This window comes from Callithrix jacchus, chromosome 9 (assembly GCF_049354715.1).
Source record: "Callithrix jacchus isolate 240 chromosome 9, calJac240_pri, whole genome shotgun sequence".
NCBI lineage: Eukaryota > Metazoa > Chordata > Mammalia > Primates > Cebidae > Callithrix > Callithrix jacchus.
Window position 1 is genome coordinate 127,543,585 of NC_133510.1, and position 23,160 is coordinate 127,566,744.

At 59.5% G+C, this 23,160-nt stretch overlaps 1 protein-coding gene across 50 annotated transcripts in view; it reads right to left on the minus strand.

Moving 5' to 3' along the window:
• Window positions 1-23,160, minus strand: part of NCOR2 (nuclear receptor corepressor 2) — a 240,317-nt gene that overhangs the window by 33,488 nt on the left and 183,669 nt on the right. For 16 of the 50 annotated variants that reach the window (XM_078337664.1, XM_078337665.1, XM_078337661.1 and 13 more), the window contains 5 exons: window positions 17,455-17,602; window positions 13,789-13,839; window positions 12,153-12,741; window positions 4,426-4,546; window positions 3,336-3,504 (listed from right to left, as the gene is read on the minus strand). In XM_078337664.1, coding sequence (XP_078193790.1) covers window positions 3,336-3,504; window positions 4,426-4,546; window positions 12,153-12,741; window positions 13,789-13,839; window positions 17,455-17,602 — 1,078 coding nt within the window. Of the gene's footprint in view, window positions 1-3,335; window positions 3,508-4,425; window positions 4,547-12,152; window positions 12,742-13,788; window positions 13,840-17,454; window positions 17,603-23,160 lie in introns of all 50 variants that reach the window. The other 34 variants (XM_078337674.1, XM_078337687.1, XM_078337675.1 and 31 more) reach the window with 3 other exon arrangements.

The window sequence follows — 23,160 nt, forward strand, 5'->3', positions numbered from 1 at the left end:
TCTGAGTTCACCAGCAAACAGCCAAGTTGGGCTCAGAAGCCCCCACAGCCACAAAGGGCAGTACCGAGAGGTGATGCTCCCAGGCCGCCACAGCTGACGTGAACCTAAGCGCATTCACTCATTTATTCTCACAGTACCCTATAAGGAACTGACTGTGATTATCCCCATTCCACAGATGGGAAAACGGAGGGTGAGAGGTTAAGCCACCTGGTCAAAGGCCCAAGCTAGCAATTGGCAGATAGCAGCTTCTAAGCCAGGCGCTGGGGCTGCAGACCATGGCCTTAGCCTGGATCGCTATGCCTGTGGCAGAGAAACAGTGATTGGTCCTAGATTTCAGGCCTGGGGACAGCCTGTAAACTCAGCAGGGCCAGGGGCTCATGCTTGCCTTCATGGCATCCTCCCGCCGGCCTCTCACCCTTTGCTGAAATCTGGTCTCAGCTCTGAACCTCTCCCTGAGGACCAATCCTAGGAGGGGATAACCGGCCAAGAAGCTGAGCAGAGACACGACCTGGGGATGACGCAGCCCTCTGCCCCGGGACAGGAATGGCAGGCAGGTGTCATTTCTCAGGCCACCTCCAGATGAACAACAGTGGATCTGAGGACTCACTGGGTGTGACAGGGAGGAGGGTGCTGCGTGCTGTGAGCAGGGCAGGTGGGAAAGGAGGTCTGAGTGCCGAATTGCCCCCAGTTCTCTCCTCGAGGACTGAGTTTCCCCTGAACTTGTGCCCTGGTGAGGTGGGCAGCCCACAGGAGGCGGGGGTCACAGATGCAGGGGAATTCTCATTCTTACCATCCCCAGTGGAGGCATCTCTACAGGGCCTGGCTCAGGCCTGCAAATCCTGCGAAGGCCCTAGACCTGGCCCCTCCAGCTACTCAGCCCTGTATGCCTCTGGGGCTTCCTCCAGCCCAGTTCAAGAGAGCTGGGGGCAGGGTGGAGGGGAGGGGCCCGATGCTGGAAGGCAAGCTGGGGTTAGGCCAGGCTGGGCGGGCAGCCGAGAGCCTGGAGAGACAACCTGTTCCTCCAGCTGGGCCCAGGGGGCCCGATGGACCTGCTTGGCTGAGCTGCTCTGCCTGGGAGCCAGGGGCAGAGGAGGCCCTCCTGAGAGACCAGAGAGGGAGCTGGGTGTCAAGTTCAAGTGTGTCCCTGCGGGAGCTGAGCTGCAAGCCAGGCTGAGCAAGAAAGGCATGTAGGGCCTGACGCCAGGTGCACCGTCCCCACGGGGAATGAGGCCAGGAAACAGCGAGGCCCTGGCCACACCAATGAGCCAAGTGCCAGCCACAGGAACTGCTGGCCAATGGCTCCCTTTCTCCCAGGACAAGGGCCCTCGACCTGGCTTAGCAGGACCTGGCTGGCGCCCTGCAGTTCCAGCCCTGCTCACATCTGACACTGGCCAAAGCCATCGGGGCTCCTGACACACCTACGCAGCTCCATGGTGCCCCAAACCAGCAACGTCTTTCAGAGCCACGCCCCAGGCCGCACACTGGACCCTGGCCCCGGGCAGCCCAGCCCTCGTCATGGGGCGTCCCGGTTCCAGGGAGACATCCCTGGCGTCATCCCCACACAGGGTTCAACGCCCTGCTGGCTTTGACTCCAAAACAAACTCCCGACACGCCCTTCCTTCCACCTCCACAGCCACCTGCGCAGTTCAGGCAGCTTCTGTCGCCTGCCAAGAGCAGCACTGTTGACCTCCTGCTTCTGCCCTTGACTTGACAATGGCCAGAGAGAGCCTTCCAAAATATCAATCAGATAACACGAGCCCCCTTCCCCCGCCGCAACACACACTTCAAAAGCCTCTGCCACACCTGAGACAAAATCCCCTCTCCTCGGTGGCCTGAGAGGCCCTATACAATGCGGTCCCCACTCCCCTGACTGTCCCACCACCCTACTCTTCCCCAGCCACCACCACCCCCGGCGGCTCCTCACTTACCCCGAGCACGTTCCCACCCCAGGGCCTCTGCACACGCTGTCCCCTCTGCCTGCCACACTCACCCCAAGATCTGCCACGGGGGGCTGCTACCCCCCCTCCACAGGGTCCTTCCTGGAGCTGCCTCTTCAGTCAATCCGTTTTGTTTCTCATGGTGGACAAACAACTCTAAAACCACCTTGCCTGGTTACGTGTCCCCTGGTTTAATATCCTCCTCATGCACAGAAACAGCAGCTCCCCAGAGCAGAGACTTCCTGTTCTCCTGTCGCATCCCCACTGCCTCGCACGGTGCTTGGGGCCTTGGGTATTCAACATATGTCCTGACCCAGCAGCCTCAGGCAGACCCTGGAGGCGGAGGTTGCAGTGAGAAGAGATCGTTTCATGCCACTGCACTCCAGCCTGGTGAGAGCGGCACTCCTTCTCAAAAAAATAAAAAAAATAAAGAGAAGGGGATGCCAACCCGAGGCAGTGGTGAGGGGGCAGCTGGTGGTAGCGCCGATCACCTGGGTTCATCCCTGGGCTGTGCTGGTCAGGGAGGCTGGCCTGGGGTCCTGCTGCCCTCACACCTTGGGAGCAGACAGCCAGCAAGCACCCGGGTTGGCCCAGGGTGGGTACCTCTGGGGAGGCAGCCCCCAATGCCTGCAGGGCACGACAGCACCTGCTGCATGCCAGGCTGGGCTGGAGAAGCTGCCTCTTTGGGGACATTGGCTGGGACTTTCTTGGGCCCAGTGTGAAGGGAGGCAGAGACTGAAGATCCAGAGAAAGAGCAACCACACCCGCCTGTCTCCCGACCTTGAGCTTCACGTGATGACAGTGAGGTGTGCCCGGGGCAGCCACCGTGACACAGCTGCTCGAGAGTCACCCCCACCAGGGCTCCTGGTGAACCCAGAGACCTTGGCCTGGAGCAGGTTCAGGATTCGAGCTGGTGGGAGGGCAGCCCTTCCTGCCGAGGCCCCAGCACTGCTGCCAGCCGGGCACCAGGCCCCATCTGTGATTCCAGAAGCTCCCACATGGACTGAATCACATCGAACCAGAGGCTGGGCCGCAGATGTTTTTGTGTATTCACAGTGCTTTTGAAAATTCTGAGAAGTTGCCGGTGTTGAGAAACCAGGGGGCTTTCACACAAGAACGTCATTTCTGGCTTTGCTGGAAGAAGCACCCCAGGCCTGTTTTGCCTCGAGGTGACTCTTGGCCAAGGCCAGTATGTGCCCACTTTAGAGAAACCATGAGTGCTCCAGTTTGCCGCAGCCCCTGCCATTCCCAGCTGCCTCCCCCCGCCCAGCCGGTCCATTCGTTTACTTTGCTTTCCCTACCAGGGTGGCCTTGGGGTTTGCAGCAGCTGCTCTGGACATACAAATGTCCCTTGCCCGTCAGTTCCCTGCTGTCCCAGCCCCACTGGTGTGCACTCACCCTCCTTGTCAGTGGGGGGCGCTGGGCTCCTGCTTTTGCCCCGGGGACTGCTGCCGGGCTGCTGAGGGGCCTCGCTCTCCGGCTGCAGGTGCTGCTGTGGCGGTGGGGCCGGGGCAGCCAGCTTAGCGGGAGCTGCGTCCTCCTGGGGGGGCTCATGGACTTTGGTGACCTGCTGGGGGAAGGAAGCAGGAGTGAGCATCCACAGAGGGCGTCTGAAGATGACAGCGTCAGGAAGAGACCTGTGTGTGACCAGCCTGGAAATCGAGGCCCGGGAAAGCCAGTGACATGCTCAAGGTCCCACGTGGGGCAAGGAGGGGAGGTCTTAGCACAGAGCACATTGGGGAGCCCACCCCCAAAAAGCCTGGCCCAGCTGCCCATTGATGGACAGGGAGAGGCCACATCCCCAAAAAGCCTGGCCCAGCTGCTGGGTGATGGACAGCAGGCTGGAGCCTGCTGTTACCCTCTCCCTGGACCCAAATCCTCTGGGTCTCAGGGAAGCCAGGACTGAACAGCAGGACTGTGTGGGCCTCGGGGACTGGGCAGCAGCAGCCTGGCACATCCTGAGCCCATCACTCAAAGCCTCGAGGGACCACCAGCCTGGTCAGCTTAGGGTCTTTTAGCCTGGAGTCCCGGCTGCATGTAGGAAGCCCTGACCCACCTAACTGGAGAAGGCACCTCCAAGGCCCCGCCCACCTGGCTGGGAGAACCTTCCAGAAGATGTTCCCTCAGGGCCCCAAGGTCAGAACTGGTAGTCCCCACTCTTCCCTGGCCAACATATTGCTACAGCTGAGTGAGTGGGGGAACCCCCTGCCTCCCTATGACCCAGTGTCTAATGTGGGGGTTCAAGGGTGCTGGAAGGTGGAAGGGAGGAGGCCTTAGGCCACCAGTCCCCTCCTTCACTGGGAGTCCCGCCTGGCAAGCCTGCCAGCTTCCCCAGCTGTTCCTCCCTCATCTCCGTGGGGCTTTCTCCGGGAAACAGGCGCAGATGAGCTGGGCTGCAGGTGCATGCTCCCGCTGTGGGATTCTGTCTTGATGAACGGTAAAGTCAAGGTCAGGGTGGGCTTGGTGGGGCCTGGGCGCGGGCACTCACGATGGGGGGGATGGCAGCTGCTCGCTGCTTCAGCTGCTTCAGGTCCAACGGCTTCTGGGGCGAGGTGGTGGCCCGGGGGTCACCAGTCGGGGTCAGGAGGCTGGGCCTCGGGGACAGCAGCCTGCGGAGACATGAGCACCATCAGCTGGGGGTCCACAGCCAGACTCTTGCAGGGAGGGGGCTGCCCAGTTTCGATGGCCTCTCTTGTCTCAAGCCCTGGGGACAAGGCTAAGGCCCTGAGATGGGAGGCGACTGTGCAGGTCACCCAGACAATGTCACTGTTTCTCTTGGGGAAACAGACTGAGATTCGGGGCCCGGGGAAGAGAGGCACGAATGGGGGCAGGCGGCTCCTCGCGCACTCCCTGGTTCTTGCAGGCCCCATCAGGGGCCAAGCTGGCCTCCCACCCCGGCCCAGAGGCCAGCCGGGCAGGGCCCAGAGGCCCAGGCAGAGATCAAACATCCCCCAAGGATGCTTCCCCAGGCAAGGAAAATCCCAGAGAAGCCCAGACCTGGGCCCACAGCACGTGTGGCCCTTTAGACACTGCCAGAAAACCAAAGAATCAGCCCAACGCAGGGACAGAGAAATGAAGATTCACCAAGCTCATTCCTTGAATCTGAGAGGCCGGGGTGCCAGGGCAGGGCGGTGGGCACAGAGCCGAATGGGCTCCGGTTACCGGAGGCAGCAGTGGGGGAGCTGTACCCACTTCCTGGAATCTCTCCCGCACACTACCCACAAAGGACGAGGACGTAAAAATGAGGGCCTAGGCCACAGGCTTCATGCGGAGGGGCAGGCAGGGCGTGTCCACTGTCTACCAATGAGCCACAGAGACAGTTCCTCTGTCCGCTACTGAGATGCACAACCAGAGGCCAACACAGGGCAGGCAGTGCCCCCAGAGCACGTGGCATGACTCCCAAACTGCTCTGTGGGGGCCGCTTCCTTCAGGAAGCCTTCCAGGTTTTCCAAGACCCCAACCCTGGGCACAGCACCTGCCATAATTCCCACCTGGCTCCCCAGTTGGCAATGAGGCCTCTGAGGGCAGGAACTGGGTCTGCTCCAGCCTGAGAACCCTTCACCTGTCCAGTGTGGCTGCCCACTTCTCAACTCCCTCCTGCAACTTACATTTGCTAGGCATAGAGCAGCTGGCCTGTGTTTGGGAGTATGTAGGTGACGAAGAACCCCGTCCCTGTCCCAGGGCTTCCAAGCCAGTGAAACGACTACACGGCGGGCATGAGGGAACCAGCCATGGGCCTGGAATTCAGGCAAAACTTCTGAGTGCTGGAAACCGGCAGGTACTGTCAGCACAGCCCCTACTCTGTGCTGTGACCACAGTGACAATGTCCTATGTAGACTGTAAGCCGCAACCTACCGGTCTCGCTGTGAGAGCTGTGACAATGCTGACACAGCCTATACCACCCCAGTGCCCGGCCTCCAGTGCAGGATGCCCGGCACTCGGGAGCACCCACCTCCTTCCTGCAGATGAGCAAGGCAGACGCCCGCGGTGCTGAGGCCCCTGCCGGCAGTCCCCTCTCCACTCTCTGCCATAGCAGGACCACAGGGCCACCGGCATGCGACCAGCCTTCCTGCGGGTACCAGCCTGCTGCCCGAATCTGCCACACGCTTGGCTGAGCAGGGAGAGCAGACACAGACTTGGTGGCGCCTGCTGAGGCTGCCCACGGCACACAGGCGGGCGCTGGATGAAGAAGGTCACCCTGACTTCTGCAGGCACCTCCGCCGTCCCTGTTGCCAGCCCACTTGCTGCTGGCCCACTCTCCTCCCCTGCTCCCTCCATCTGTGCAGACCCTGCTTGCTCTCCAAGGACCACCTAAAGCCTCTCCTTCGGCCGCTGCCCTGCCTTGCTCCCGGGACCTGGGCCCAGCCGTACTCTGCCCACCATCCTCAGGCCAAGGAACCCTGAGCCAGGTCCAAACACAGATGGTGTCACCTGTCCCAGCCTTCTCCACCTACGGCTTCCACCCCCTCCGCCCCCATGCCCCTCCCCTCAGGTTCACCTGCCACCATCCACTTCAATCAGCTCGCACTTGCAAGCTTGCATTTAAAAGAGAACACTGCGGCCACTCTGGAAAGCAGTCGGCGAGTCCTCCTTGCCCCAGGCCCGGCAGCTCCACTCCTAGGCACACGCCAGGCAAATGAGAGCAAATATCCACCCAGAAACCTACAAGTGCCTGTCTCAGCAGCACTGCCCACAGCAGCCAGAAGGCAGAACAACCCAACACCCACCAAGAGAGGAAAAGGGAGGAAAAGCGTGCCCTGCCCTGCCTGCACAGTGGAACACTCGGTCATCGAAAGGCACGAGGCTCTGATACGGGATATGGCGTGGGCGGACCCTGAAGACAGAGTGTGCGTGAAACAAGCCAGTCACAGAAGGCCTCTAGTGTAGATCCATTCCTGTGAGAAATCCAAGGCTGGGCGCAGTGGCTCATGCCTGTAATCCTAGCACTTCAGGAGGCCGAGGCAAGTGGATCACGAGGTCAGGAGTTCGAGACCAGCCTGGCCAATATGGTGAAACCCTGTCTCTACTAAAAATACAACAATTAGCTGGGCATGGTGGTAGGCGCCTGCAATCCCAGCTACTCGGGAGGCTGAGGCAGGGGAATCATTTGAACCCGAAAGGTGGAGTTGTAGTGAACCAAGACTGCACCACTGCACTCCAGCCTGCGCGACAGAGACTCCATCTCAAAAAAAAAAAAGTCCAGAACGGGCCAATCCACCCAGACAGAAAGGAGATGAGTGGGTGCAGGGCTGGGAGGAGGGCGCATGGGGGTGACTACCGATGGGTATAGGGTTTCTCTCTCAGTGAAACACTGAATATACGAAGAAGAACTGAATGATACACATGTTTTTTGAGACAGGGTCTTGTCACGTCACCCAGGCTGGAGTGCAGTGCTGCAATCTCACTGCAGCCTCGACCTTCTGGGCTCACACAATCCTCCCATCTTAGTCTCCCGAACTGCTGAGACTACAGGCACACGCCACCACGCCTGGCTGATTTTTGCATCTCTTTGTAGAGACAAGGTCTCTCTATGCTGCCCACGCTGGTCTTGAACGCCTGGGCTCAAGCTAGCCTCCTGCCTTCGCCCCCCAAAGGGCTAGGAATGCAGGTGTGTGCCACTGAGCCTGGCCTAAATGACATGCTTTGAATGGTGAACTGTATGGTACACGAAGGATATCTTAATGACACTGTCACAAAATGAAATGAAGACTGTACTATGTGCTAGCCATAAAATAAAGGGTTTGAGGTATCAGCTGTATTTTCTCCAAGAACAGTAAAAAACAATGTTGTATTTTATATGTGTGTATAGATAGCAAAACAATAAAATACAAATTTTAAGGCTGAAATTCGAACTTTTGTGTATGTGTAAATTCTACAGAGACACAAAATATGATTCTATAATGCACACAAAACATGATGTGCCACCACTCCTGAGACTGCCCATGAGCTCGGGCTTTCTACATGGGGCCTGAGCGCTCTCCTGTGCCTCGGTTTCCCTGTGGCTCCTCACCTGGTGGTGAGGGTGGGTGGGCCGTCAGATTGGCTGGGGAGGGAGGGCAGGAGCTACTGCCCAGAAGCTCTGAAGCTCTCAGCAGGCACCCTCTGGGGGTGCAGAGAGGCCCAGATCCCTCTTTCTTGAGCCCCCAGAGCGAGGTGGGAGTAAGTGGGGTCTGTGGTCAGGGAGACAGCACTTTAGAGTTTACAAGAGGCCTTCTGATGCCAACCAGACCTCCCTGATGGGCAAGGAAGGCCGTAGCCAACACCCGGGCTAGCTTCAAGTCCTCGAGGGGAATGACGGTCCTAAGCACCCAGAGGGAGCAGCAGCCGATGGAGGAGAAAGGGGCAAATGCCCAGAGCTCAGGGCCCATCCAAGTGCCTTTCGTCCCACAGCCATGCTTGGGGAGCGCCACCTCTAGAAGCCCTCCTGGCTGGCTCTCCCCACCCTCCACCCTCTCTATTTTTATTTTATTTTTTATTTTTGGAGATGGGGTCTTGCTCAATTGCCCAGGCTGGAATGCAGTGGTACGATCTTGGCTCACTGCAAGCTCTGCCTCCTGGGTTCAAGTGATCCTCCTGCTTCAGCCTCCCTAGTAGCTGGGATTACAGGCACTTGCCACCACACCTGGCTGATTTTTTTGTATTTTAATAGAGATGGGGTTTGACTATTTTGGTTAGGCTGCTCACTCCACTGCACTCCCTGCCACAGGCCTCTCTGCTGTCAACTGGACATGTGCTCATGAGGCCACAGGGCCTTTGCACTGCGGTTCTCGGGGGTGGGGGAACTGGCTTTCTCTCACACTAACGCTCTCATCGCCTTCCAGTGTCACCTCCCCAGAGGCCATCCCGCCGACCAGCTTACTCTCCCCGGACCCCCATGCCCCAAGATGGCACCACTGCACTCCAGCCTGGGTGACAGAGTGAGACTCCATCTCAAACAAAAAAGTACAGAATGGGCCAATCCACCAAGACAGAAAGGACATGAGTGGGTGCACAGCTTATCCCGTTGTTTACGGGATAAGTGGGTGCACCCATCCCCCACTTAACCCATAAACAACGGCTTTTCTTCTCCACCCTTCACCAGAATCTAAGGGCCTGGAGTCAGGGCCTCTTCTGTGCAGTTTCCAGCACCCCCATGCCTGGCACATGCTGGTGCCATCAGTCACTTGTGGAACAAAGTAACGATGGTGAAATTGCCATTTGATCTTCCAAAATGCCAGGGGCACAGCTGAAGGAGCTGCTTTCCAGCCCCGTCTTGGGGTGACCTCTTGGGGGGGCTGTGTCCCAAAGCAGATCCAAAGGACGGCAGCTCTTCCCTCCCTGAGTGCCCTCGTGGCCTGGCGCTGGCCTGACATTAAGTGAGTTATTCTTGTGATAAGCCATCCACGCCCACCTTACACATGACAAAACTGAGGCTTGGGGGAAGGGACTCCCAATGCCAGGCCCTGCCAAAAAGCACCGAGGCACCTTCTCTTAAGAATTAAGAGAGGGGAGGGCAGGCAGGCTCGGGGTTTTGCAATCGAACCCACTATCTCTGGTTGTCTGCCAGGAAAACACCCAGGCAGAGCTGCCTCGAAGAAGTGCTGGCGGGCTGAAGGAGAATGGGATTTTCTCTCTCCCAAAGTCACTCGGGTGGGGTCCCGATGAGAGACATCTTGCGTCCATCTAGGAACGTGGAGCTCTCCCGCTGGGGCTAACAGGCAGGAGGGAGGGTGCTGGGCAGACAGCCAGGAGCAGGGGTCACCTGGGGGGCCCGCCTGTCCCGCCAGCCCTTCCCGGGAAGCCCTGGCTGCGGGGGCCTACTCTGACACAGCTCATCCGCGTCCTCCGGCGCCCACCCAGCCCTGCACAGTCGTGGCCGGCAGAGGGAGGGGTGGCAGGCTGCCGGCCAGGACGAGGTCAGCAGGCTGGCCAGAGTCCAGCCTCGTTCACTGAGAGGGCAAGGCAGGCCCCAAGGGTGGGGGCCTGGGCCCAGTGGCGCAGCGCAGGGTGAACCAGGTGTCCTGACTCCCGGCCGAGGACTCCAGCTCCCCAGGGACTGCATGCTGGACATGGGGCAGGGGGTGGACTCACGCCAGGCCCAGCTGGGGAGGGAGGACATGACCCTGGGTGGGGCTGCAGGGGAGAGGACAGGAGGCTGCGAGCGCCCTGCAGGGCCTGAAGCCCAACCTGAGCATTCTGGGGATGGACAGAATGCAAGCTGACCCCCTCGCTCCCCAGCCTGGCTGGCCACATGCACCTAAAATGCAGACTCTGGGAGGCAGCTTATCAGCGGGGCCGCCCTGTGACCTCAGCACTCCCCCCGCAGAGGCAGGCATATGTGTTTCCATGACTCTGTCCCCACGGCCAGTGTGAGCAGTGTGGCAAGCTGTCTGCCCTGACCCCAATGCCCAGGCACAAAGGCCCTGGCTGCTTGCCTCTCGGGCCAACCCAGCCATGCCATGAGCACTGTTTTCCAAGCTGGGACTGTTAGGCAAGAAGCTTGGGGGTTTGGTGCCCTCAGAAACCTGCTAGCCAGGTCTTTGCCCATCCCAGAGCCAGGGCCAGGCCACCCGCTTCTCACACACATGGGCGCCATTCCTGTCGGCAGGGGTCCCGGGGACCCCGAGATTTCGTTCCGTGGAACCTATAGAGATCCAGGTGGAACTGAGTTCCTAGTGAATGTCCTAAGGCTTCCTCCTTTAACACGGCCCAGGGTGAAACCCAGGGCAGAGACAAGGGCCGAAGGCACCCCCCGGGGTCAGATTCTCCTCCCTCGCTGGCTCTGACCAGGACTGTTCCAAGGGACTTGGGAGGGGAGAAAACAGATCACATTGTAGTCAAAATAAAATGGCCTGCCTGCCCCACCAGAAAATAATCCCTCCAGCCGGCCAGATGCGGGCAGGGTGTAGTCTCCTCGCGCCTGCCCTCGTCGTGCAACATCAGCCCTAACTTGGGTGGCTGTCTTTGGTTCTAGACTGGAGGCCTGGGGGCCCAAAGCATCTGTGCTGAAAATGGTTAAAAGGGGGAGTTCTCAGGAATGTGGGGTCAGAGGCCAGAAAGGAAAGAACACACCTCGGAGACCTCGGCATCCAAACAGGACGGCACTGGGGTCCTCCAGGTCACCCCAGCTGAGTGCCTGAGCGCTGGGCCCTCGGCTGATGGCAGATGAACCACCAAAAACATGCTGAATCTGTGGCTTCTCTCCACTCCCACGGCCACCATGCTAGCGTCTCCCCCGCCGGCCCCAGGAAACTTGCAGCTGCCTCCTGACTGCGCCACCCACCCCAGCAAATCCCCACATGGTTTCAGGGGTAAATCACATCCGGCTTTCTTGGGAGAGCCTCAGAAAGGCCTTCTCACTGCCCTGAGAACAAAACACAGCCCCCACCTGCAGGGGCGAAACTCAGTGCCCCACCCCTGAGAGAGCTGCCCCCCGTCCTGGCTGCCCACCCCACACCGCCAGGCTGCCCCCACCTGAGCCCCTCACTCCAACCCTCAGCACCTGAATCTGCCAAACTCATCCCCACCTAGGGCCTTCGCCTTTGCTGTTCCTGCCACGTCGAGGGTAGAACTGTCCCTCCCAGAGAAGGTGCATTCCAGTCCTAACCCGGGTCTCTGTGAATGTGACCTTATTTGGAAATGGGCTGTTAGTGGGTATGATCAAGTTCAGATGAGGTGGGACTAGATTAGGGCAGCTGCTCATCCAATGCCTGGTGTCCTCAGAAGAAAATGTGGACACAGAGATGCACAGGGCAAAGACCACGTGATGGCAAAAAGGGTGGTGTGCCAGTGAACTACGACTGCCAGCAGCCAGGAGCTGGACCAGGTGGGACGGAGCAGCCCAGAGGCCCAGAGGGTGTGGCTTAGCCTGTTTGGGCACCCGAGCTCCTGCCCTCCAGGACTGTTTGTTTCAAGCCACCTGGCTCATGCTACCTCGAGAGGGCGGCCCTAGGAAGGGAGCAGGCTGCCTGGCACACTCTCCCCAGCGCTGCCTGGGCTGCCTCCTCTGTCCAGTCTCAGCTCGGATGTCACCTCCTGGGGAGGTCCTCCCAGCCACACCTCTGCCTCTCCTGGCCTGCACCTCCCATTCCTGGACTCTGAGTCTGCCTCCCTCACCACACCTTGGGCTCCCCCAAACCAGGCCGAGCCAGATGGGGTGCAGCTGTCTAAATAGGCAGTGGCTGCTCAGTGTCTGCAGACAAAAGTCGAGGTCAGTGCTGCCTGGCGCCCACTCACCGGTTCTTGTCACCGCCCTCGGGTTCATCCACCTCGTCCGCGCTGCATGTGGCACTGGAGTCGCTGTCCTGGGGGGCGCCTGAGCCCTTGGCCACAGTGGCCCTGCTGCTCCCACACTCCTTCTTCTCTGCCTTGAGCGTTCCCTCAGCTGTGGCCTCGGTGGCCTCCGTAGCCTTGCCCTTGGCCGGAGCCTCCTCGGCTTCCTCTGTGCACTCGCTCTTGGCGGGCCCCTCAGCCTTCCCTGTGTCCACTGCCAGCTCCTCGGCCACAGGGGGCTTTTGCTCCTCCCCCTCCTCTGCTGGGGGCACCGCTGTGGCCTCCTCCTCCTTCTCTTCCTTGGGTACCACAGGAGGGGGTGTGGAAGGTGATGGGGGTGCTGGTGGGGGCGTGGGGGCTCCAGTGGCTTCAGAGGCCAGGGTGGGCTCAGTTGGGGCTGGGACGTCCTCTGGCGGTGGGGTGGGTGGCTCCAGGGGCGGCCCGTCAGTGCCCAGGGTGGCTGGGGGCTTGGGCCCGTTCTGCCCTGTGTCCTTGGCTGCCTCAGCATGAGGGGAGGGGATACTCTCGGTGTCTGAGCTGTTGTTGACAGTGGCTGTGCAGGGCGAGAAGGAAGAGGACATGAGCGGGGTCTGGGTGGCTCCAGGAGAGATGCAGGCACAGCCTTGCCCACGGCCCTGACCCTCAGGATGAGGCCGCTCTGTCACCTGACGCCAAAACAGCCCTGAGGGTCCTACACACCTGGGCCTCTGCCCGGAGCCGCATCCCTGAGACAAAGCCGCTGGCCAGGCCCCTACCCATGGACTGACCCTGCTGCCATGACCTGGTTAACTCCCAACCCCAGGACCCAGACAGACGGAGACATCCTGAGGCCTTCGTCCGGGGGGCCTCCGTATTCTCATCTGGGCTCCAGCCTGGCTCTGCCCTCCACTGGCTGCGTGCTATGGGAAACTCAGGTTACCTCTTGGGCCTCAGTTTTCCCATCTGTAGAATGCAAGAACAATAGTTCCCATTCTCACAGGGCGGAGAAGCTGGCGAGTGTGACAGCACAGGGCGGCTGCCCAGTGACCGCCTGCCAATGGTTGCATCACTGCCACCATCATCATCACGTGGCAGTGTAGAATGGGACCAGTGCACTCGAGGGAGCCCCAGGCACGGCCCCCGCCAATGACAGCAGGAGCGCGATCCTCGCTGACGGGATGGCAGGAAAAGCACCCGCACCCACGGAGGGCGAGGAGATCCCAGCTGCAATCCCGGCTCTCTAGCCCCCAAACCCACACCGGCCTCTTCTTTGGGGCTCAGTGTCCCCCATTTTCTGTAAAACAGGGATGCTTGAAAACCCCTGCATATGCTATCAGGGAAATCAAACCCGGTGGAAGACCCAAGTGAAACACCAGGGAAAATCAATGAAGCAGTGGAGATGGGAAACTGGTCTGCAGGAGTGAGCCTGGGACCAGCGTGGGGAACAGCCGCTGAGCTGGGAAGGAAGCCCAGAGGCAGCGGAGCACAGACAGTGGCGCTCAGAGAAAGAGGCATGTGGCCAGAAGTGGTTTCCTCGCGAAGGCCTAGGGATCTCGAGATGCCCTTCCCGGCCCGGCCCGGCCCTGCCCCTGCCCCCCAGGCCAGCTGGCCACATCCGTACCTGGGCCACTGCATTCCCCTCTGGGCACCTCATTCCCAGAGGCATGTAAGGCTGGAAGGAAGTCAGAGAAGAGTTAGAAGCAAGGCGGCAGCAAGCAGTGTGGGGAGGGAAGAGCGGTGGGGCCTGCCAGGAGCGGCCTGGACCACACAACACGGAGGCCGCGCTGCGGCTTCCTGGGGCTGCCCGCTCTCCTGCCCTGACTGCCCTTCTGCTTGGACCAGTGAGCCCTCTCCCTGTGGGCTCCGGCCCTCCGCAGGCGGCTCCAATGGCCTGTTCAAGGCCAGCCAGTAATGGGGTTGTTCAGGGTGAAAAGTGAGCCTCAGCCACTCCAGGTGTCCTTGCCCAAGTCATCAGCCTCCTGGTTCCGGGATCCCAGGATGCCTGGGGTGGGAGGTGCAGACCTGAGGGGTGGGCAAGGTTGCAGGGAGAGGCTTTTGGGGCTGCCGGGGCCCCTTCCAATCCCGCAGCCTCTCCTGCTTCTTGCGTCCCTTCAGGCCCTAGAGCAGAGGCCACCCCTTTCAGAAACAATAGCAACGACAGCAAGGCAGGCTGTGTGCAGGCTGGGCCAGGCTGCGTCATCATGGATGACTCCTTTAAGACCTCTCATCTGCAGGTGAGGAAACAGAGGCAGGCAGGGTCACCAGCCTGCCCAAGGCCATGCCGTGGAGGGGAGAGCAATGAACCAGGTATCCTGTGTTCCGAACCCCTGGCCTTCCTGCCCCTGCCTGGTGACTTGAGCCATGTCATTCCCTTCCTTCCACAGTCAGAGAACGGGACAGTGGGAGGCCAATGCGGAGGGCCCCAGGACCAGGGACGAAACCTCTGGGGTCTCAGTTTTTGCATCTACAAAATGGGCAGTGAACGCCTTGCTCTCATGGTGATCAACAGGGTCTGGGGCGGGAGTCAGCATGGGAAACGCCCCAAGGGCTGTGAGATGCAGGTGGCTGTACCCGCCTCTGAATGTTTCTGATTCAGTAGGTGTGGGCTGGGGCCCGAGAATCAGCACTTCTAACAGACCCCAGGGAACACTGGCCACAGCTGCTCTAGAGGCCGGGAGGGCCGCTTTGTGCAGCACCTGACACACAGTAGGTGTTTAACAAGAGCAACGATAAAACCAACAAAAACCAAAACCAAAAACACACCAGATGGCCTTCTTTCCTTTCCTCCCGGAAGTTCCAGGTTACCAAATGGGCCTCGGATAAACCCGCTATGCCTCAGTCTCCCCAGCTGTAAAATGGGGATGATAGTAGCACCTGCTTCATTTACTATGAGCATTATTGTAACTGAGACTCCACTGGCCCAGGGATCCCTCCCCACCTGCCCTGGGGAACTTCAGGTCAAGATGCAGGAGGCACTTTCGGTGCCCCAGGGAGGCCCACAATGCCGCTGGGGCTGGCTGGGTCTCCTGGGAGATTCCAGCAGGGCAACCTCAGGCTCCAACCCAGCTCGTGCCTCCGCTCCCCATCCTGAGCACAAGGAGACAGGTCACATGGTACACACTGGCTGCACTGGCAGACCCCGAGCATAGCGGCTATGTGCAGGGACATTCCACAGGAGGGGCTCCCTTCTCCCTGGGTCTCAGCCATCATTAAGATGGGGTAACACCCTGGCTGGGCACCAGGAGGCTTCATCAGCCTCTGACCTGCTGTCCCCAAACTCTCAGAGCAGCCACGGAAGACCAGAAGCCCCAGCTCCAGCCAGCTCAGCCCTCCCTCCTCCCCCACCCAGCAGAGAATGCCCCTCCCCATCCCTACTGGGCTATGGAAGCCCTGCAAGCGATGAGGGGTCATCACCACACAGTTCTGGGCCACGTCTGCTCTGGTTTTAATGTGCTGCCAAAGCTTGGCTTCTTAAAATTCTCCCACCAAGCCTGCATCCCGCCCATTCAGATAGCTGGAGAGATATTGACAGAGAGGGCGGAGTTTCTGCTCTGGGATATTCTCTCTTCCTGCCTACAGACCCAAGATCCAAAACAGGATGACCTGAGGGCTCAGGGCCCCAGCCTTCCCTCCATCAGACACTGGCCAGGCTTCTGGCCAACTTGGGCCAGAGAGAACCAAAGCTGGTGGGGAGGCTGGGCTCAGTGCCCCGGACCCACCCCCAGCTTCAGATGACAGTCACCCAAGGGCCCAGTTACCCATTTCCAGCCAGGAGCTGGGATTCCGGCTGGGGAAAATCTGCAGGCTGGAAGAACCTGAAATTATCTGCAGGCCTGGCTTATGCAACCAGGAGGTGACTTGCACCTTCTGCCAGGGAGAAGCTGGGTGTTCAAAGGCACAGAGGGACGGAGGACAGGAGCAACAGGAAGGACTGCGGACAGGGGCAGGAGGCAGGAGGCTGCCTTACCCAGGACCAAGGCTGTTCGCTTCTCCTTCCAAGAGTCAGGAGGGAGAGTCAGGGATGCTCAGCTGATGGGCGGGGGAGGGCTCCAGGGGCCTTCGGTCACCCCACAGAGGCGCAGGGTTGGGGGTCGGAGGTGGATGGACTCGGGATTGAGAGCACAGGGCCTGGTGTGGGCAGCCTGCATTCAGCTCCTGGGTCTGTAAACACTGATTATAAAGTTGAGCCATGTATTATCCGGAGCCCTGGCTCTGAAGTGGAGTTCGTGTGGTCCCCGTCCTCCATCTGAGAGGACTGGGGGGACCTGCCAGAACCGCGCACACGATGGCTCCACACGCTCTCTTCAGCGGCACTCGCCTGGAGGGGCATCCGTCTAGTCTATGGCTTGTGCAACCAACACACTCCGTGGTGCCCGCCCGGGGCACCTGCGCCCAGACCTTTCGGTGCCCAAGCCTCAGTCTCCCCACATAGAAAACGGGGACATCAAAGAAGGGGGACTGAATTATTTAACACCCAAATAAGGACACTTGGGAGTAAAAGGAGGCACTAAAAATGACCATATAACTTTTACAATATGTATCAACAGACAGACAGGTTCCATTTAGGCTGGTTACCGTGTAAAAGGGTTCTGGAAAAAAAACTATTTCCGGGCCTGGCGTGGTGGCTCACGCCTGTAATCCCAGCACTCGGGAGGCTGAGGTGGGCAGATCACCTGAGGTCAGGAGTTTGAGAGCAGTCTGGCCAACGTGGCGAAACCTGTCTCCACTAAAAATACAAACATTAGATGGGTGTGGTGGCACGCACCTGTAATCCCAGCTACTTGGGAGGTTGAGGCAGGAGAATTGCTTGAACCCAGGAGGTGGAGGTTGCAGTGAGCTGAGGTGGCGCCACTGCACTCCAGCCCGGGCGAGAGCGAGACTCCGCCTCAAAAACAACAACAAACCATTTTCCAAAGTAAATTTTTTCTAGACTGTGACACCTGAGAGGGTGAAGGACAGCACCCTCAGGGCTGGCCAAGACATCTGCCCATGCAAGTGTGAGCCTCAACTCATGGGCGTCAGAGGGGCTGAGTGAGGCTTGGGGCTCTGGAGAAGCTGGTTATTCTCGGGATGGTGGTGGTCATCATCCTCTTCCCCGTGACTGGTGAGTTTCTGGCATGCCAGGCCCTCCCCTTCCAGGGAGTCGAGGTCCCTTCTAAGAAGCATCCAGATGACTCAGGGGAGAGGAGGCTGCCGGCGGGGTCAGTTCCCGCTGCACCCTCCCTCAGAGCTCGGACCCACAGCCGCCAGCCACAGCCACGCCAGCCACAGCCACGCCAGCCCTCACCTTCTGCCTCCTCCACCATCTCCTCCTCGTTCCCGCTTGCACCCGAGGCCTCCATCTCCTCGTCCTCCACCACGGGCGGGAACGTAGCCTCCTCACTGGCTGCCGCCGGGGCTTTCTTCTTCTTCCTCCTCGCATTCCTCTCCTTCTCCTGGGACACAGGGAAGCAGCAGATCAGGGCTAGGGCCTGGGCTGTCAGCCCCCATGCCCAGGCCTCGCCACAGGTTCGAGGGGCAGTGATCCCAGCCACGTGGCAATGAGGGTATCCGTCCTCCCTCAGACCCCACCATGGCAGCCAAGCATGGTTATTCTTCCATGGAGCCCCAGATACACTCCAGGTAAAGGCTGGACACTCGGCTGCCTTGACATCCTTCCTGAGCGGGAGAAAACCTGCCTGACATTGCCCAGGACACTCCCAGCCAGAGCAAGTGGCCACGCCTCCTGGGGACACCGTCAGCTTCATCAGCACATGTGGAGTGAATGAATGAATCCAGGATGCTTTTCCTTGCATGCAAGTCTCCCCTGTCCCCACTGAGCCCCTGGGGACAAGCCAGCCTGGGAAGCTTGCGTTTCATTCCCTGAAACTTTACAGAAAACCTACTGTGTGCCCGGCTCTGCATCCCAGGGCTGTGGGGACACAACACATGGGGTAGACAAGGTCCTGCCCTTGGAGGCTGGCCAGTCAGGAGACCAGCAATGTGCTCCTCACGGAGACAGAGCACACAGAGGCTACACGGGGCACACAGAGTGGGGCAGAGAGCACGGAGCAGGGGCTCCTCCCAACAGAACCGTCCAGAAGGCCTTCTGCAAGGAAGTGACATTCAAGCCAGGATTTGATGGCAGAGGAAACGGGCCAGGCCTGGCTCTAGATGAGAGTGGCAGGTGCAGGGAGTCACAGGTGCAAAAGCCCCATGGGGGGAACATGCTGGGTGTGTCGAGGAAGGGAAAGGAGCCTAAGTCATGGGTCCTCTACCTCCCCCACGTCATGCCCTGCTCCTGGGAACCCCAGGCTCCTCACTGCGCAGAGCCCGCCCTTCCTCCCCCAGCTTAGGCACCGTCATCAAACTGCTCATCTTTGTAACTCACTGGGCTGGGTGTCTCTGTCCCCATGATAAGTCAGGCAGAGGCTCAGAAGGTGTTTGTTGACTGACTTGCTGAGCAACTGTGAAAGGCCAGCGTCTGGGCTTGAATGCACAGACAGCAGAGAGCAGAGTGGGGGCATCGTGGAGGCAGCATCTCGAGGTGAGGGGGACTCCCAGGGGGACTGGACAGGTGCTGGCGGGTGCCCACTGCAGCCTGGTGTGACAGGAGGGGCGGCAGCCGGAGCCCTCGGGGTTGCTGAGAAAGAGGCGGGCCCTCACCACACCTGGAGGTGGCTGCGGACCTCAGCCAAGAGCCCTATACTGGGTTGAAGGGTGTCCCGAAAAGTTCACATCGACCTAGAACCTGAGACTGTGACCTTATTTACAAACAGGATCATGAGATGTCGTTTGTTAAGATGAAGTCACATAGGAGTGGGGTGGGCCCTAAACCGAGCAGGACTGGTGGCCTTGGCAGGAGAGGGAAACACAGATTCAGGGACACGATGACCCTATAAGGGCAGAAGTGCATGCAGAGGGTGCAGCTACCAGCCGGGAATGCCACCAACTGTCAGCAGCCGCGGGAGGGCGGGAGAGGCTCCCGTGCAGCCTTGACAGCGAGTGCAGCCCTGCAGACACCAGGGTTCAGGACACCTGGCCTCCAGACCTGAAGCAAGTACATCTCTGTTGTCAGAAGCCACCCAGTGGAACCTCCTCACGGCAGTCACGGGGAATCACACATCCCTCCATGCCACTGCACCCGGATTCCAAGGAAAGGTGGCCGGATATCAAGCCCATACAGCCTGCTCTCGGGGGAGTGCCAGGTGGGCTGCGCCCACCCTGGCCCTTCGCTGTGGCCAGGCTAGAGCTGGACCTCATGGAGGGGAGGAGAGGGGGGTCTCAGGCTCCCAGGCCCAGCGCAAGCAGGGAGTGGGATCACTTCCCGTTGTACCTTCTTCCTAAGAAAACAGGGTTCCTCTGAGCACAGCCACTTGGAACACAGGGAGGAAAAGGGAAGCGCCTGCTGGCCCGTTAGTCACGGTTTCCGTCACCGCCAGTCGGCCAGAGGGCCATAGCCCTGCCCCTGCCAGTGCCCACAGGGCCCATGGGGATGACAGCTCTGCAACCCTGCACCCATCCTAGGCCTGGCCCCAGCCCTGCCCCGAACCCAGAGCCTCTCCCAGGAGAGCTGGAGCCTGTGGCGACCTGAGAAAGTGGTGGCATGTGGGTTCTGCAGCTGTGGCCAAGGGCTCCCCCTGCTTCCCAAATCTATTTTTAGCAGACAGAAGCTCAGGAGAGACTGACTGGATGCATGAGCTGCCCCAGTGGTGGCTGGGACGTGGGAGATGCTCAGAGCCTCATAGGGAACAGGCGTCTTCTGTCAGCCTGGCCGTGGCGCCCACCATCCTGGAGTGTAAGTCTCTCTGGCGGGGAGGGGCCTCTGAGGCCTGGCAGCAGACAGGGATGGTGCCAACACCACAAGGCTGGGTCTCAGCAGGAGTCCCAGGAGTTACAGCTAATCCTGCCACACGTGGTCCAGCACCGTGGGGTCAGGAGGTGTGTATGGAGTAGGAGATGCTGGTAAATCACCACCACTGACATTTATCAGGTACCTACCATGTGCCAAGCGGTTTCTGGCATTAATTTATTGGATCTGCACAGCTGCTCTGCAAATCAGAGCATGCCACCACCTGCTACAAACTCTCCAACACCTGGATAAGACCCCCAAGTCCTGCCCACCATCCAAATGGCCTTGTGTGATTCAGCCCTGGACCCCGTCTGCCTCTCCAAGCTGCTGTCCCCTTCCCTTCCTCAGGGCGTGTGCTACAAACACGCTGCCCTCCCTGCTCGATACCCCAGCCACAGGGCCTTTGCACTGGCTGTTCCTCTCTCTGCCTGGACACCCACTCACAGATATCTGCACAACTCACTTCCTCGCCTCCTTCAGGCCGCAGCCCAGACATCCGAGGGGTCTTCCCTGACCACCCCATCATTAGCTCACCCCTCCTGGCCTCACCATCAACCAGTTTCCACGACCTCCTCTCACAGCATCTGCAGACCCCCTTCTGGAACTGAATGTATGAATCTGTTTCTTGCACTGGACCCAGCTCCTCAAGGGCTAGGATCTTTGTTCTCCACCATATACCCACCATACCTGGAACAGCGTCTGGCACAGAACAGGCGCTCTGTAATTGTCTTTAGATGAAAGAATCTGACAGGGATAACAGCCCAGAGAGGCAATGACTCTTACCCAAGGCCACACAACTCATGCGGTGAGGAGCCCAGATTTGAATGCAGGCCAGGTTCAAATATGTCCCAGCTGGAACATCTCTGCAGGCCTGTGCAGTCTCAGGTAGAAGAGATAACAGCAGAGAACAAGGCGGGGCTAGGCCAGGGCCAAGCGGACAGAGACTGAGAAACATGGACACTGAGCCCCAGGGGCCTGCATTCACAGATGGGAGAAAAGGGTAACCTTCGGCCACGAGGAGGGGGAGGGAAACCTCAGAGAAGACACTGATGCCAAGTGTTACATAACTCCGGGACAGGCCCCGCCCGCCCGCCCAGCCGCCGGATCTTGCTTCCTGCTGACGTCGCCTGCGGCCACGCTCAGGCCAGGCTTGGCGTAAGGCGGGAGGGGACACCCACTGACCCTCTGCTTCCCCACTCCTTCCTTCGCTGGCCAAGGGTGACATGCCTTCCTGTACTCCAGACAGGGCTGGGCCAGCAGCCAGAGGTGGCTGTTACTGCCTTAGGATTCACTGGGACATGCCTCCTCCCTGAAAGGCACAGGGGAGGGGCAGGAGGTGGAGGTCACTGGGTTCAGTGGCACCTCTCCTGTTGAGGCCCGCTTGCATACTGCAGTGATGGGGAGCTCACCACTGCACCAAAAACGGTGGCCTGGGTTGAACCCCACTTCTTGCTTTTTCTCTGCAGCCCTCAATATGAGGGTGCTCCTTTGAGGTTGGCCAGGAGCGAGACCCAACCCAACACTCCCTAATCACTCATTCTCATCCAGGTCCCTATCTGGTCTCAGGGTCCCTTCCTGCCCACGTCTCCGGAGTCTTCTGAGTCAGGGGATAGAAGGGCCACCTTCTTTATCGGCTTTGACTGTGTCACTTGGACAAGAATCACTTTCAGCCACACTAGGACAACCCACCTTGAGTCTAGCCCTCGACGGGAGCTGTGTCTCAGCTCAGAATCCTTCGATGCAACCCCCACTCCTTCCACAGTCCACTAAAGAAGTGCTGGCTCCTCAGCCCAGCAGGAGAACTCCATCCATGCCTCTGCCCTCAGGGGATACAGCAGGTGCTCAATAAAGGCTTGCTGAATGGACATTGAGGAAATACTGGACGCTTATTGAGGGTTGACCAAGGACCAGGCACCACTCTTTACACAAAGAAACACACTTGTTCTTCAGCAGCCCTATGACTGGGTCCCAGTGTTATCCCCATTTTACAGAGGTGGAAACAGAGGTGCAGAGAGGTGAAGCCCCGTATCCTTGGATGCCCATCACTAAGCAGCAGAGCTGCGGTGTGAAGCCACCAGCTCCAAAGCCAGGCTCTGCACCATCCTTCTGGAATGCCTCTTTGAATGAATGGATGGATGAATGAAGAATGAATCAATCATGAGAGCGCCACCACCACACCGTCAGAGCTCTCACTAGCAGAGCGCCCGGGGCATACGAGGCTGCGTTCTAACCAGTCTACTGGCAGCCACTCACTGCATTCCCACAGCAACCCTTTGAAGTGGGTTCCATTATTGCCCCCATTTCACAGATGGGGAAACTGAGGCACAGAGCACACAGGTCACTTGCCCAAGGCCACACACAGCTAGTAGGTGGCAGACCCTATATTCAAACTCAGGTCTCCAGGACCCAGTCCTGCTCCCAACCTATAGCACGCTTTGCCTGTGCCTGCACACACCGTTCAAGAGGGGGCCTCCGGCGGCCCTGAGAAGCGGGGAGATGGCATCAAGACGGAATAATAATAATAACCACAGCAGAAAGAGTAACTTGGACAGCTGGCCCTCCCAGAGCGCGGCCGCTCTAGCAGGCACTAAGGTCCTCACAGGTGATCACTCATTCACTCCTCATAGGCCCTCATGGAGAAGAACTGTGATGCCCCTACTTTACAGATGGGGAAACTGAGGCTGAGAAGGCTGAATCCACTGCCCAAGGTCACACAGGTGCCCGAATCCACAAGCTGGGCCTTGACCCCAGTCTCACCCTGGGCCTAATGGCACGGTCCACCATGCTGGGGGCTCTGGTCCTCCACACCACTCTCTTAGGTTTTGGGGTCTCTGGGGATGTAGTGGGGCCACACCCTGCAGAAGCCTGGAAAGCCAGGCCGTGGGGCAGCAGGCTGCAGGGCTCACTGAGAGTGAGCCCTGGGGTGAGGTGAGGGGGACAGGGGGAAGAGGGGCTGGAGGGAGAGGCAGGGTGAGGAGAGGGAGAGCGGGAAGGAGGGAGGGGAAGGCTGGGGAGGGAGCAGGAGGCCCTTTTTGTGTCTAGGGAGACGCTCTGGGCCAAACCTCTGCCCTGGGTCATCCTGCCGGACCACCCCACAGACCCGAAGTGGGTGACAGAGCCAGTGGCCCACAACACGCCTTGGCCCAGGCCCCCTTCTGCGCC